Source organism: Eublepharis macularius, chromosome 2 (genome assembly GCF_028583425.1).
Source record: "Eublepharis macularius isolate TG4126 chromosome 2, MPM_Emac_v1.0, whole genome shotgun sequence".
Lineage (NCBI taxonomy): Eukaryota > Metazoa > Chordata > Lepidosauria > Squamata > Eublepharidae > Eublepharis > Eublepharis macularius.
Window position 1 is genome coordinate 207,553,449 of NC_072791.1, and position 16,820 is coordinate 207,570,268.

Genomic DNA, 16,820 nt, shown 5'->3' on the forward strand with positions numbered 1-16,820 from the left:
GTCTTCTTACTTACTTTAACAGCTAAATAATAATAATACATAACTAAATAATACCTTTCTTTTAACAATAATCCTTTAACTATTTTTGGTACTCTGTACTCTATTTTATAATCCCATCTTCAATATGGGACAAACAATTTATCCCTCATTTAGCATAATTTCAAATACTTCTATAAACAGTACATTCAATATAAGTCAACCAATTTAACTTATACTCTATATATTACTTTTTCTACATGTCTTATCTTCATACTGTTTTAATTATATAATTATATTGATCTTTCATTATGCAACCAAAAATAGTCAACCAATTTGACCCATATATACCTCCAAACCAACTCGATCAATTTAGTACATTGTACAATTTTTACCAAAAATAATATTAGTTAATCTATCCTTATAATTAGTTATTTTCTATCATTATAATTCTTATAGTAACACCTATTATACTTAATACTATATATAGTAGTCTAATAAAATATTTGCTTAGAAATTCTCATTTAACTCTTCGCCCCCCAGTAAAGTCACCTCCCTCTACTTTTGTTATATTTCAGTAATTTTCAAACTGCCACAGTTCTCCTCCCACCTCCCATTTCTTCACTAAATATTGTTTCAGCTTCTCCCAATCCGTGTTGAACTGTCCTGGATCAAGGTCTCTCAGTTTCCTTGTCATTTTGTCCATTTCCGCCATGTACAGCAATTTATAAATCCAGTCCTCAATAGTTGGCACTTCTTGCACTTTCCACTTTTGCGCGTACAAAAGTCTAGCCACTGCTGTCATGTAAAATAGCAATGTCCTATATTGTGCTGGAATGTCCTCCATTCCCAAGTTCAGTAGCAGGAGTTCTGGGTTCTTATTAATTTGAAATTGTAAAATCTCACTTATTACTCTTATTATTTCCCCCCAGTACTGCCTAGCTACCTCACAAGTCCACCACATATGATATAAAGATCCCTCATGCTTTTTACATTTCCAGCATTTGTTAGACGTGTTCAAATTCCCTAGCGCAATTTTCTTTGGTGTCATATACCAACGATAAATCATTTTATAGACATTCTCTATAATATTAGTGCATGTCGTGATCTTCATTGTATTCTTCCACAAGTATTCCCACGCCTCCATTGTTATTTCCTTATTGAAATTTATAGCCCACTTCACCATTTGTACTTTGACTATTTCATCTTCAGTATACCATTTCAACAGTACTTTGTATACCTTAGAAATTTCCTTCTTGTCCTCTTGTAAAAGTGTCTGTTCTAACTCCGAATTCTCCATTCTTATCCCTCCCTTCGCACAGTCCGAATTATAAAGATCTCTAATCTGTCTATACTGGAACCAATCATAATTTGGAGATAACTCGTCCTGTGTCTTTATTTTGGGTTTGGAAAATTCTATTCAGGTTATCTCCTTATATGTTAAACACTGTTGTTCGTTATCGACAGTTCTCGGATCTATTACTTCATATGGAACCACCCATGAGGGGATTCCTTCTTGTAAATAATTTCTGTACTTCTTCCAAGTTGTGAATAGGCTTCTCCGAATATAATGATGTAAAAACATAGAATTCGCTTTTACTTTGTCATACCATAAATATGCATGCCATCTGAATATTTTTTTATATCCTTCTAAGGCCAGTAATTTCCGGTTTTTCAGCATCATCCAGTCTTTCAGCCACACTAAGCAAATTGCGTCGTAATAAAGTCTTAGGTTGGGCAGTTGCATTCCGCCTCTTTCTTTTGCATCTTGTAACACTTTCATTTTCACTCGAGGCTTTTTGCCTGCCCAAACAAAGTCTGATATTTTCCTCTGCCATTTTTCAAACTGCTTGGAGTCTCGGATAATTGGTATTGTCTGTAACAAAAACATCACTCTTGGTAACACATTCATCTTAACTACTGCCATCCTTCCCAACCATGACAGATTCAGTCTATTCCATTTAATCAGGTCTTGCTCTATCTGAGTCCACAATTTTTCATAGTTATTTTTGAACAAATCTATATTCTTTGCAGTCAGTTCAATTCCCAAATATTTCACCTTGCTTGTTACTTCGCAGTCTGTTATTTCCATTAACAATTGTTGTTTTTGCTTAGTCATATTTTTACATAGTATCTTTGATTTCTTTTTGTTAATATAAAATCCTGCCAAATCTCCAAACTCCTTAATCTTCTCTATCACTTTTGGCATATTCTCCATTGGATCTTCCACAATTAACATTATATCATCCGCAAATGCTCTGACCTTATAGGAAAAGTCCTTTATTTTTATTCCACGGATTGCATCATCTTGTCGTATCTGTATCATCAATATCTCCAATACCAGAATAAACAACAACGGAGACAACGGGCAACCTTGTCTTGTTCCTTTACCTATAGTCAGTTTCTTAGTCACCTCGTCATTCACCACAATTGCTGCATTCTGGTCTCTGTAGATTTCCTTTACTGCTCTTATGAATCTTTCTCCCATTTGTAGCTTTTCCATAGTGGCAAACATAAAGTCCCAGTTCAAATTGTCAAACGCTTTTTCAGCGTCCACAAAGAAGAAACCAACCTCTTTATCACAACGTTTATCATAGTATTCAATAGCATTTATAACTGTCCTTAAATTATCTTTAATTTGTCTATTTGGCAAAAAACCAGCTTGCTCCTCCTCAATAACTTCCAAAAGCCATCCCTTCACTCTTTCCGCCAGTATCTTCGCAAAGATTTTGTAGTCATTGTTAAGTAACGATATAGGTCTATAATTTTTCACATTAGTCAAATCTTGCCCCTCTTTAGGGATCAATGATATATTAGCTTCATTCCAGATATCTGGGATCCGTTGATCCTTTAACACACCATTGATCACCTCTTTTAGGAATGGTGCCAGTTCATTAGCCATTACCTTATAAAATTTAGCTGTAAGTCCATCCGGCCCTGGCGCCTTTCCCAGATTTGTTGACTGTATTGCCTTTCTTATTTCTTCATCCGTTACTTCATTATTCAGTTTATCTCTCCAAGCTTCCGAAATTACTGGGAGCTTCATTTTCTCCAAGTATTTCGCTATTGAGTCTTTATTCACCTCTTTTTTGTTATACAATTTAGCATAAAATTTGTAGAAGGCTCTACTAATGGCTGTCTGTTCCAGGTACACTTTATTATCCTCACATATTTTATTTATTATTTTCTTCTCCTTTCTCTTCTTCAGTTGCCATGCCAAATATTTCCCAGGTTTATTTGCGCCTTCAAACGCCTTTTGATTCATTCTCTTAAGATTCCATTCCAATTCTTTGTTATTCATTGCTGTCAACTGTTCTTGAAGAATTTTAATGTCCTGGTAGATTTTCTTTTTCCCTGGTCTTTTCTTTAATTGTATTTCTTTGGCTTTTATTTTCTCCATAATCTCCTGTCTCTTCTCCTCTTTTTTTTTTCCTGGCTCTTCCATTTAAGTCCATTAATATGCCCCTAATTACTGCCTTATAGGTGTCCCATACCTTGTTGGTTGGTACTTCTCTATTCATGTTGTTTTGTATGAAGAACTTTGTTTCTCTTCTCAACATCTCCATATTTTCTCCCTCTTGCAGCAAATCCTCATTTATTCTCCATCCTTTCCTTTTACTCCTTTTCCCCAACTTCCACATAATTGGGTTATGATCTGAGCCTACCATCGGCATTATTTCCACCTCCTTAGTCCATAACGCTAAGTCTTTTGAGGCCCAGATCATATCAATTCTCGATAGCATAGAATGTCTTGCGGAGAAAAATGTATATTGTCTGCTTTTGGGATTTTGTCTTCTCCATACATCTTCTAAAGTTTCCTGTTGCGTCAATTCAAAAAATGTCTTTGGTAATAGTCCTCTTTTCTTTTGTGCAGTTACTGACTTTTTATCTAATTCCAAATTTGTCACTCCATTGAAGTCTCCAGCAAGAATTATCTGGTCATAAGAAAGTTCATCTAATTGCTTCCTCAAATCCTCAAAGAAGCTTTCTTTTGCTCCGTTAGGTGCATAAATTCCAATTACCAGTACTCTCTTTAAGTTCCATATACATTCCACTGCTAAAAATCTGGCTTCCACATCTTTCATTACTAACTTTGGTTGTAGCTCCTCTTTTATATACAACACCACTCCCCTTTTTTTCTTATTAGAGGCCGCTACAAAATCACTACCCAATTTGTTCAATTTTAAATACTTTGCATCCTGTTTTCTGATATGAGTCTCTTGCAAACATACAATATCACATTTTTGTTTCAATAGCCAGTGGAAAATGCTTCTTCTCTTATTCGGTGAGTTAAGTCCATTTACATTCCAAGATAAAACTTTGCACTCCATGATCATAATCTTGTTACTGGTAAGTCCTTTTCATTGTCCCTTATAAACTGCTCCATCTCTGATTCAGATCTAATACGCTTTTTCACTCCTCCAAATTCAAAGGACACTCCTTCTGGTAATTCCCATCTGTACCTTATTTTCATGTCCTTCAAAATCTGAATTAGAGCTTTATATTTTTTCCGATCTAACAACACCAATCTAGGTAATTCCTTCATAATAATAATCGTCTTGCCATCAATCTCCAATGGGTCTTGAAACTGTTTAGTCACAATCTTCTCTTTCATATTTCGGGTCGTGAATTGCATAATCACATCTCTTGGTAGTTTCCTCTGGGTCGCAATTCTTGAGTTTACACGATATACCACGTCTAGGATAGCCACAACTTCCTCCTCCTCCTTTCCCAGGTATTCAGCTAACACCTCAGTAATCTGTTCTTGAGCTGTCTTTCCTTCCACTTCCGGCAAACCGCGAAACCTCAGCTGCTTCTCCATATGTTTACTTTCCGCAACCGCCCTTCTTCCCCTCATCACCCTCATCTCTGTTCGTTGCGTATCAGCTAAGTTCTCCACCACGCTTTCCACTACCTTAACTCTTTGCTGTGTTCCTTGCAAGTCGTTTTGCATTGTTTCCATACCTTTCTTCACTTCTGCCAGCTCGTTTTTCACTGTCTCTTTAACCTCTTTCACCAATTCCGGTTTCATGTCTTTAAGCTCTTTAATCACTTCTAAAAGTTTTTTGTCCAGGTTCTCTATCGCCGATTGCCACTCTTTTTTCGACATCGTGGGGCTTGCTTTGGCTCGCTCCCACGAGTCCGCTCTCTTCCTTAGCTCCGTGGCGTTTAATTTAGTGTCCTTTTAGTTTAAATATCCCGGTCTTTTCCAAAAAAAACTTTTAAAGAGTCCAAAATGTCGGGCGTCTTTTCTCTATGGTTCCTCTATGATTTTTGTAATCCAATATGGCTTACTTCCTCTTTCGCTGAAGCCGCGGCTCTTCCCCTTTCAAAGATGGCGATTCCCTTCTTCCTGCCCTCTGGCAGGGGCCGCCTCTCTCCAGCAACTCTATTGTTACTACGTACTTCCTGTTTCCCGACTTCCCACAGTAGCTCTCGCGATGATGAAACTTTCTCACAGCCTGATATCTCCTTATAACCGCAAGTATTCAAAACAATAGTCCAATTTCTTTAATAACTTCGTTAAACTTAGTCCTTTTTCTAATATAATTCTTGCCGGGTCTTCCCCTCCTTATACTTAATCTGTTGCAGTTTAAAAATCTACTTTAATTCTTCTTTACTTTTAGCCATCTGTCCCGTTTCAGAAGATAGTGATCTTTACCATCTAATCCACTTTCCAAGGGTTGTAATCGCTGTTTCAATCTTAGATTCCCATCCACTCTTCCTTCCCCTGTTGAAGCTTGGGCATGTAGGTCTTATGCCAACCGCATTGGCCCCAGGACTGCCGCAGAGATCGTAGCCGACCTGTCGTAGGGTGGGACCTCAAGGGTCGGGAGAGGATCCGTTGCGTAGGACCCCCCTTCGCCCGAGATCAACGCGCCCTGAGGTGCTCGAGCGTTCTTTGCCTGTTCTTTGCCGCCTGAGAACAGTCGGCCGCGGGCTAAATTTGGCCCCACCAGCCGCTTAAACAGCAGCCCGGTCAGCTCCGCGATTGGAGCTGCGTCAGACCTTCATGAATCCCAAACCGGAAGTCCTATCGATTAGTTTACTTGATTTATCATCTGCCTTTCCCATTGAGACTCAAGGTGGACAATACCATTAGTATGCCCTTACCACCAAGCTTACTTTTCAGGATGCCACAGAAACGGGATTCTCTCGCTAGCAAACCCATTGCAGTTACTATTAATTTATATATGCATTAATTGTTGATTGTGATGTATTTATTGAAGGCTTATTGCTGAGACTGAAATCTGGATTATTCTGTATTTTGCTACTGTATTTAGTTCATGAAATTATTGTATGAAATTATTGTATGAAATTTATGTGATTTAGGAAGGTGTGGTTCCTTTAAGCTAGCACTTGCACTTTGAAAAAGGAATTTATAAGCACTTCTGCACTTTGAATTTTTGAAATTGTATGATGCTGCTAGCTGCTTTAGATCTTAGGCAAAGGTAAAGGTAGTCCCCTGTGCAAGCACTGAGTCATTACTGACCCATGGGGGGACATCATCTCATACGACGTTTTCTTGGCAGACTTTTTACGGGGTGGTTTGCCATTGCCTTCCCCAGTCATCTACACTTTACTCCCAGGAAACTGGGTACTCATTTTACTGACCTCGGAAGGATGGAAGGCTGAGTCAACCTTTAGCTGGCTACCTGAACCCGGCTTCTGCCAGGATCGAACTCAGGTCGTGAGCAGAGCTTCGGCTGCAGTACTGCAGCTTACCACTCTGCGCCACGGGGCTCCCTTGCTTTAGATCTTATACCTTCAAAAATTGATTCTTGTTAGAGAAAGAATTGCTTTAGATCTTATATTCTCTATAAATTGATACTCGTTAATGATACAAAGGAAACTTCTGGTTACTGTGTTATATTCTAGTTTTGAAATATGGCTAAACACCCATGATTTTCTTTGCTGAAGGGAATTTATCTTGTCATTTGGTAGAATACATTGCGGAATCCCTTTGTGCAAGTTTTCATCAAACTCATGGTGAAGCTGGATGCCGTTGACCTTCTACACCAAATTAACCAATTGGGTAAGTTATTGTACATGTTAACTCACTGATGAATTATTGATGTGTGGGAATGTAAGAAGATCTGCGAGTGAAAGTATATGAAAAAATAAGCGGATCAGCCTTGGGCTTGTCTTGTAAATGTGACAAAAGGGCTGGCAATGCATTGAGAAAAGGGACAGGAATTATGAATGGCTCTTTAGTGACCAGGGTGAGACATTGAGTGATTCCGCACATGTTGGATAATGCACTTCCAATCCTCTTTATAGATCATTTGGAACGGATTTTTTTTTTGTGCGGAACAAAAAAATCCACCTCAAATGATTGATAAAGTGCATTGAAAGTACATTATCCAATGTGTGCGGAATCAGCCATTTTCTTCCAGAACTCCCCAAATTCCCTAGTGCCTGCTCCTACAGAATTATTTTCAAGTTTCTGCCATGCATGGATTCTATGACAAGACAGTTTATTCCAGAGGCATTTGATGGAGGATAACCATTTGGGCAGATTTAGCTGCACTTTTAACTTTGTGTTTTAATTATGTATTACTTTTCACTTGTTGCTGGACACTTCTGATTTTTTTGGTGTCCTTGCAGCTTTTACTGCTCTGAATTTCAAGAGATGGAATATAAATACTTTCTAAGAGTCAATTAAATTTCTAAGAGTCAATTTCTAAGAGTCAATTATCTCCCACCCTCCCCGCAAGCGGGCTCAGAGCAAGTCACAACATCATACTAACAGCAATTACAACAATATATAAATTCCATAAAATACTATAAAATATAAATTAAAACCATATAAAACAGTAAAACAATAAAACACAGTTCAACAAGGACCTCTAAGATGTAGCAGGGTGGTAACTTCAGTACCTACCACTGTGGGTAGGCACAACAGATTTCACTTAGGCTTTGGAAGTGGAGCAGACCAGGCAAGGGTCCAGCAGCTACTCTACCGTTCTCGTAGACCTGGCAGAACATCTCCATTTTGCAGGCCCAGTGGATCCGTGGCATGCTGCTATGAAAGTCAGGCCACAAATGTGTTCTGAACCTCATGAAATGTCACAAACCTTGACTGTCTTCTTTGCCTCATGTGCGTGCACTGGAGAGAGCAATTGTCCCTGGGTTCTCGAGTGTGTGCTTGCAGAGAAAAAGTGATATTCATACGTAATGGCTGCTCAGAGAGAGATTTTCCTGCTATAAAACTTGGATATTTGTAGATAAACATCCTGAGTAAAACTAGCCCTGAAACATTTACATAAACACTGAACAAATGAAACTGATCTCAGGATTGTTTTACTGACTCACCAGAGCCATGATGTTATGTGGCCTCCCACATGCCAGCAGCAAAGATTTGCTCAGCTGTGGCTTTATGGACTGCTTAAACCTGTAGTGTGTTCCTATTATGTTTCTTGCCTGAGAGCCAAACTACAAGTGATGTCTTATACAGGTTGGACACTAGTCGGCTTCCCTCAAGTTTTGATGGGAAATGTAGGCATCCTGGTCTTGCAGCTGTAATGGAGAGCCAAGCTGTAAAACCAGGGCGCCTACATTTCCCATCAAAACTTGAGGGAAGCTGACAAGTGTCCAACCTGTGTCAGGCGTCACTTGTAGTTTGGCTCTGAGTAGCTTACCGGCAAGGGTGAAAGAGGCAGATGAAACTCAGGTCTGAAAGACCTCTTGAGTAAACATGATCAGGATTGTTTAACCTTCGCTCCTGTGTCACTTTACAATAAACTGATTCTGGATGTTCCAAACAAACGTAGCAAAGATGCATCTGCTGCGTATTTCCTTAATTCTTCTGGCTCCTGGATCGGACCGTTCTGGCCTCCTCCTCTAATAGGCATGAAAAGAAATACATAAACTCTATCATAGGAGCACAGCTTTGAAGAGTTCGAGGAGACCTTCTGTTCTATGAAATGAAATCCACAATTAGACAAGAGAGGAGGAAAAAAGAAAGGCTAATCATCAGCACCAGTGGTTTGCCAGTTCTGAGGTGTCAATCTTTGTCCCATCCATTTACATACTCAAACGTGATAAATTAAACCCTGGGTGGTACAGATAACAAACAGCTAAATAATATTAACAACAACAACATTTCTAGAGCACCTATATTCTTCCTGTGTTTTGCATCATTCACAAGATTTGCATCATTCAAAGAGGAGACCAGACTGGACACTGTAAATTCTAGTATTTTTCACCTTGAAATAGAAAGCGCCCTGGGCCCCAGTTTGTATCAGGGGAGCAGGGTGAAGGAGACAACAACTAGGAGTGCTGAGATTATGCAGATAGTGGAGATGGGCCTTACACGCCTTCACTTGGGCTTGGTCTCAATCTGTTTAGGGCTGGCCAAAGGAGCAGGAATGGAGGGATGAATGATGGGAGGGCAGGGCTCATTTTGAGGAGGAACGCACAGGAACGCAGTTCCAGTAGTTCTCCAAAGAGGTCACATGTCAGGTGGCCCCACCCACCTGATTTTCGGCCATTTTGGGCCCATTGCGGCCTGGATTGGGGCTGAAACAGCCAGGATAGGTGATGTCAGGGGGTGTGGCATATGCAAACCAGTTATGCTAATGACACACTTTCAGTAATGTCAAGGGGTGTGGCATATGCTAATAAGTTATGCTAATGAGTTCTGCTAATGAGTTCCTGCAGCTCTTTTTCTACGAAATGACCCCTGTGGGAGGGCATACAGTGGGATCCTTCTTCAACCAAGAGTTCTGTTGTCATGGCATGCCCAGCTACAGCCAACATCCTCTCCCCTGGCTGGCATTCTGGTTGAATATAGGTGGTGCCGCTGACTAGCAGCAGCTTCCTGTTGTTCTTCACATCTGGGTTCTTCCTGCCTTTTCTCTGCTCAGTGGAGGGACCCAGGCTAGTCTTTCCCTAGTGTGTGGCTATTGGTTCTTCTGGCTGGGGATGGGGCTAGAGTAACCTTTTTTCATGCCTCTGCAGTCACAGGGTGGTGGTGGAAAGTGCTGTCAAGACACAACTGACTTACGATGATACCGTAGGGGCAAGAGATGGACAAAGACGGTTTGCCATTGCCTGCCTCTGCGTAGCAACCCTGGCCTTCCTTGGTGCTCTCCTATCCAAGGACTAACCAGGGCGGACCCTGCTTAGCTTCCAAGATCTAACGAGATCAGGCTAGCCTGGGCTATCCAGGTCAGAGCCATGATTCTGTCCTAGAATCCTAGTAAACTACCTCCTATTAATTTTAAGGATTTCTAGTGACTTCCAGAGGAGGGTTACAATGGGATAACACAATAGTTACTCGCTTCTTGCTTAATTGTTTTTTCCCAGATGATATACGTTTGGAACTGCAAAATAATGCTGACATCATAAATCAACTTGACATCTTATCGGAACTAGCAGTCAATGTCTCCTCCTGTGTGCTGTTTAATCGCATCCTACCTGCGAGGTCTATAGACGAACTTGAGATGGTGGCGAAAAAGCTATTTTTGAAGAACGAGCTTTTTGCAAGTAAGTAAGGTCACCTAAATTTTAATTTCATTTGCTGAAATGAAATAATTTTCTGCCAGAAAGAAAATTAGGTGTTTAAATAAAGGTTGTTTTTTTTTACTGCAACTAATTTACAATGCCTTTGTGATATAGGACTTTTCTTCCAACTCAGGGAACCCACACATCCTCCTATAATTCTGGGGAACTAGGTTTGCCTTGAAATATAAACATAAACTTTCCCCTCAGTTGCTAGATGTTCTTATAGGAGTGAATGTAGAGGCTTTGGATTTGCTGCCATGAGAAGAACTGAGACATCAGTGAAACAGATTGTTTATTTAAAAAACCACAAAGAAGATTTATGTATGTATGTATAGGTTGCTTTTAAAGAACAAATCAGCAGCCCAGATCTCCCAGCATTCAATGAAGAAACCCGGTTGATGCACATAAATTTAAGCTAGTTATGTCTTCAGATTGTGATTTTAATTCCCTGTAATGCTTTGAAATGCAAACAGGCTTTCACTTCTGAGCCACTAAATTAGAACTTTTCACATGCACAGGATTCCACCCACGTCAGCCTGCCATTTAACAAGAGCCAGATTAAAGTGTATGTAAACCACTCTGCCACACTACCAGTCACAGCTGCCCTTGATACCATCTGCTCTTACCAATCTGCTGCATTTCCCTTCAACATTCCTTCTCCCCTCCCCATTTGTCCTCTCCTTTTTAAAATAGAAGCCATTCCCTGGAGCGGCTATGTGACTTCGCAGAGCGTGGGTTGGCTCTGTGGTGAACTCATAAAGAAGTAACATCTAGATTGACCCTCAGACTCCCTCTGTACCTGGGCCTTAATACATTGAATATATTGTATGACTTAAACAACTCTTCTAATCTACACAAGTGTTACTCAGTGTTACTCCTCTGTTTCATGCCCCTCTCCAAGATTCTCCTGTTGTAGGCTTCTAGACTCCCTTTGTTTCATGTCATGTTGTGGGTCCAGGTTAGCCCTGTTTCTGTCTGCAAATGCATTTTCTATGATTTTCTTAGTCATATCCAGCAACTTCTATAGTTCTAGCACTATCCATGACAGGACTCCTGTTGAATTTTGATGGTGACACGGCTATCCCTCTGGAATTACAACCCCTTGTGCTAAATGTATTTTATTTAGAGATGGGCACGAACTGAAATATGAAGCAAAGTTCAGCATGAACCAAGTTGGTCTATGGTTTGTGAACCGGTGGTTCATCAGAGCCCATTTCTGATGAACCGCCATGAACTTTAGGGCAGTTCGTTTGGTTCATTTTTCAGTTCGTCACTGCAGACAGCTTGGCGCTGATCAATCAGTTTCCTAGGCAACAGGGGATGGGCTTTCTGCAGACCCGGAAGTGGTGATTTGCTGGCCTGGAAGTGACATTTTCACGAACCAAATGAACTGGTTTGCGAACTGGGGCAGGTTCATGAAAGTTTGTGGTTCATGAAACGCGATGAACCACGAACCACATGGTTGGTTTTTTTATGGTTCATGCCCATCTCTAATTTTAATTAATTAGAGATCCTAATGAATTATATACAGCTAGGCCTGAAGCAGCCTTTGTTTTCCAGTGAATTCAATGGGATTAAGGTGTCTTATGTCTGATCCGGGAGGTTTTCAGCTGGTTTTCAGTCTTCTTGTAGAGATGCTTGAAAACTCCCCCTTGGGGGATTGATAGGACTGGCCTTCGTCTTGATGCCGAGACGGAAATAGGATTGGGCGAGAAGGAATCAGGGTTGGATTTTAAGGCAATTCCGTATATCATTTGAAGGGCAAAGTTCCATGGGAAAGCTGGAACTTTCTGATCAGCATTAAGAAAAGCATCCAACCTGTTTGTAGGTACAGCTGCAAAGCTTTTAAAGCCCAAACCTTTCTCCTTCGAGCCTTAACAATGTCCAAGTATAAATTTGTAAAAGGCAAATGTCAGTCTTGTTTCTCTTTTAAAAGGTATTATTTTCAAGTTGCCTTCAGACAACCAAATGAAGAATGGAGCAACCCCTGGAAATCTTTCCCTCCCACCCTTGGTCAATTACACCATTCGAATGAGCAGCAAAATTTCCCAAACGACAAAAAGGATCCGAGAAAAAATCTGGACGGTGGGTCCACATAACTCAGCCTCACAGAGCCAAATCTACAGCCGGGCCTTTGTCTATATGCAGGACAGCCTTGAAAGAGCAATCATCGAATTGCAGACAGGGAAACGGGCAGAAGATATAGCGGTACAAGTTCAGGCGACTCCCTACCCTTGCTACAGTAAAGACATGTAAGTACCTAACTCAGTTAGGAACAGCAAAAGGAGGAACCTTTTAAAGACAAGAAAAAGCGCTCGAGTTTCCCCAGTAGTAAGAGGATTCCTTAATCCAGACTGTCGAGAAAGATAAATGACCAACAAACAGGAGGTTTTATGACACTACATGATGACATTCTTGTCTAAGGGTTAACCAAACATGGCTGTTTCCAGATGGCTTACCTGCACCCGGAACGTCGTGCCACGTTGCGGGGAAAACGCGAAATATCGTGTTTTCCCCGCAACGTGGCGCGACATTCCGGGTGCAGGTAAGCCATCTGGAAACGGCCCATGTCTCTTTTTTCACTGTACCAATGACATTTGCTAAAAACAGGACGGGTTTTTTTTTACAGATTACAGTAAAGGAGTAAAGTTATACATATCACTGTGTAAAAACATAACCATATATTTTATGCTTTTATCATCCTTTTTACCAAAAAAATTGAGAAAATGTGTTCTTTTTCTTATTTCAGAATGGGACATTGTTTGACCAATTGAAAATGAATGCTACACTAATTGCTCATCTGTTCTTATAAAGTCTGTTCCCCATCTTAATGAGCCATTTATTCGCAGTTGGCATAATGCTTGATTTCCATTGTTTGTCTACTATGACTTTGGACATTGCTGACTCGTTCACAATCAATTGTCTCTGTTGAGACCCTTTAAGTAACCCCAAAACATCACTAATGGATCCTGTGGCATTAATTCAGGTTCCCTAAAACTCCCATTGGGAGGGAAGGTGGCATGATATAGCTCCCTCTTGTCAGACCTGAAGCTAAGCAAAAAGGAAAGACTCTGCAGAGGAAGGCAATGGCAAACTACCTCTGCTTCTCACTTGCCTTGAAACCCCTTGCTGTGGCTGCCATAAGTTGGTTGCAACTTGACCGCACATATGTACATGCATAAAAGACCCATTTCAGTGCACCTTATTTCCAAGGGTGTGTGATGGTGTTTGCAGAGTGGCAGCTGTTTCCTAAGCCCCAGCTCTGGCTTGCCATGGCATACTCTCAGCAAGGAAAAAGAGCTGAGATTGCTGAGTGGCTTGCAGAATTCCCCCCCTCCCCAATATGGAAGCAATCAAGCAACTTGTGGCCACATGCCTCTCTAATCTGCACTTGCCCCCAACTACACAGGAACCTGACAAGGGACAGAGCTTAGGAAATGCAGCCTCCTTTGCCAGAGGGGAGAGTGATATTCCCAGGAGGAGCTGAAAAACTAACACACTGTTGGGAGCTCTGCAGAGGGAAGCATGAATTCCACTCCTGTAACCACATTCCCCTTGGAGTGGCCAACAGACTGAGAAGGAAGCTGGTCCACCCAGTCATCCCCCCCGAAGCTCCTCCACCGCTCACTTGGCAGAGGAAAGGCCTTGGCTTCTCCCACACAAGGGTTCAGTTTCCAGGGGGTGGGAGGGGGCAGTGAGGAGCAGGTTTTTGCCAGGCAAGGGTGACACAGAACCTCAGCCTGCAACAAGAGAACAAATTCAGGCAGTATGTCTGTTAGCTGCCCAGTCACTCACTAAGGAAAAGCAGTGCTCTCGCAGTACTATATGCAGCAAAACGGAAGACAGAATCTTGCCCTGATATGTCTGAGTAGATAGATAAATTGTACAGTTATGCGTCTATGGCTAGATTAACTCTTATGTGCGTAATAGACCAATACTGGAATTCCAGAAAAGTAGAAAGATTTCTTTGATTATGTAGCTTGAAGCTAAGAAAAATTAAGAGTAGTTAATATGGAAACAGATTAATTGTAATATAGGTAAAAGGTAAAGGTAGTCCCCCTGTGCAAGCACCAAGTCATTACTGACCCATGGTGGGACATCGCATCGCGACGTTTTCTTGGCAGACTTTTTATGGGGTGGTTTGCCATTGCCTTCCCCAGTCATCTACACTTTACCCCCAGGAAACTGGGTATTCGTTTTACGGACCTCGGAAGGATGGAAGGTTGAGTCAACCTTGAGCCGGCTATCTGAACCCAGCTTCCGCCAGGATCGAACTCAGGTCGTGAGCAGAGCTTGGGCTGCAGTACGGCAGCTTACCACTCTGCGCCACGAGGCTCTTGTAATATAGAGATTGTAATTGTAATATAGAGATCTTTAAAATGTTGAGCATAAAATATGGAAGAGATGACTGATTAAAAACTATTGATACTAAATTTTAGGTATAAGTAATTAAGGAGAAGAGAACCATCTCATAAGCGAGTTGTGTTGCCACATATTTTGAATATACTTTTCTGTTGTAGTACTTGTATTTTGTTTAAGTTTCTATGCACTTTCTATTGTCATTTCTATTTTTCTTTTCAAATAAAACTAAAAAAAATCCTAAAGAAAAGCAGTGGAGCAAGAGCGTTCAGATCCTCCATTTCCCAGGGAATAAAGAAAAACTCACCTTTGGGTTGGCAACCAAATAAATGGAGGAGGCAGGACCAGAGCCTGCTGCTCACTCGCTGTACAGTGCTCCTCTAACCACACATCCAAGTGGGCACACACAATAAAACCTCCTGGGGTATTTGGCATCCTCCACTGGCCCTGGTATCGGAAGCAAAGACTAGAGGGAAGGGCCTCACCCTCTGGAGCTGCACTGCTTAACGTGTATGAAGTGCCCCTTTCAAGCAGTGATTCCGCACACGTTGGATAATGCACTTTCAATGCACTTTATCAATCGTTTGAGGTGGATTTTTCATTCCGCACACGAATAAATCCATTCCAAATGATCTACAAAGAGGATTGGAAGTGCATTAACCAATGTGTGCGGAATCACTTAAGATCTTTTTTCACATAATTCTCAGCACAGTCCCATCTGTGTATTATTTGGAAGCCCCTCTGAATTATTCAAGGAAACAGTTGCCGTGTTGCTGGCTAAGTCGCATAGGAGTGCTTGTTAGGAGCTCTGCTTTGTTCAGACTCCTCTCTTCGGAGAGCTCAGGTGCTGTATTTTCCTGTTAGTATTGCTTGCCAGAAGAGCAGTCAGTGTGCTACCAAATGGGGAGAGATTGAATACACTGGTTCAGCAGAGCGACAGGGCATGCTGTTCTGCATTGAGCTGAACTGGGGAAATGTCCCTGTGTGAATCTGTGTACAGGCAGGGAAAACAAACGGTTCAGCATGGGGACTGGAAGAGCCTGTGCTTCCGTCATTCTTCTGACAAAACATCCCTGGAAAATGTTTACCAGTTTCTAGAAGTGTTTTTAATGATATGCCACGATTCAGAGAAAACACGCATTTTCAGCTTTTGTTTTGAAAATCATGTTAATTATCCCTCCCTAATGCAACACGCTTTTCATGTAACTAGATCATGATTTTGCTTTTCGCAGGTTCCTGACTAGTGTGACCTACTCGCTTCCATTTACTCTGATGGCTGCCTGGGTACTTTTCATTGCCGCTTTTGTGAAGAAGCTTGTTCAGGAGAAAGATCTGCGGCTTTATGAGGTAGTCTGAAATGTGATGTGTTTTACCGTGCCCTGAAGCGATATTATCTGATTTGCATTGCAGATCTGGATTGCCTTAGGGTAGATCATGGCTACCTGTGAGTTTGTCTACAGTCTTAGCTGGCAGCACCAGCTCCTCCGTGGCTCGCTCATGCTCACTGGCAAACTGTGCTCTTCTCCAAATAGCCCTGACAAGCAAATAAGCTGGGAATTGCCGCTGGATAAGCCTCTCCAAACAAAGCAGAGACGAGCCAGGTATGCCCCCCATCAGGGGCATACAAAGCCTATGGGGAGTGCCGTGAAGATACAGGCTAGTCTCCTCCGTAAAGGCCTCCTTTCTCAAAGTGGGAGGTTGATGCTGCAGGGGGCCAGGAGGACCCCAAGAGTGTAGAACCAGTAACCGAGCTCCAGGATTTGCCATTTGCCAATCTCCAGATTAATCTCCCTTAAAGTCTTACAGTTCAATAGACACATCGCATTTGGAAAACCAATACAGCCGTGAAATTTAAAATGATCCCTAGTTGAAGAAGTTGGTTAAACAATTTCAGTGTGTGATAGTACAAAACATTTGCTGGTGGCAAACTCAGAGCCAAGCTACAAGTGACGCCTTACACAGGTTGGACACTTGTC

General features: G+C 41.4%; 1 protein-coding gene across 1 annotated transcript in view; it reads left to right on the forward strand.

The window, feature by feature from the left end:
* ABCA12 (ATP binding cassette subfamily A member 12) overlaps positions 1-16,820 on the forward strand; it is a 165,105-nt gene that overhangs the window by 83,749 nt on the left and 64,536 nt on the right. The window contains exons 21-24 of the mRNA XM_054971557.1: positions 6,922-7,012; positions 10,288-10,467; positions 12,422-12,737; positions 16,077-16,191. Coding sequence (XP_054827532.1) covers positions 6,922-7,012; positions 10,288-10,467; positions 12,422-12,737; positions 16,077-16,191 — 702 coding nt within the window. The remainder of the gene's footprint in view (positions 1-6,921; positions 7,013-10,287; positions 10,468-12,421; positions 12,738-16,076; positions 16,192-16,820) is intronic.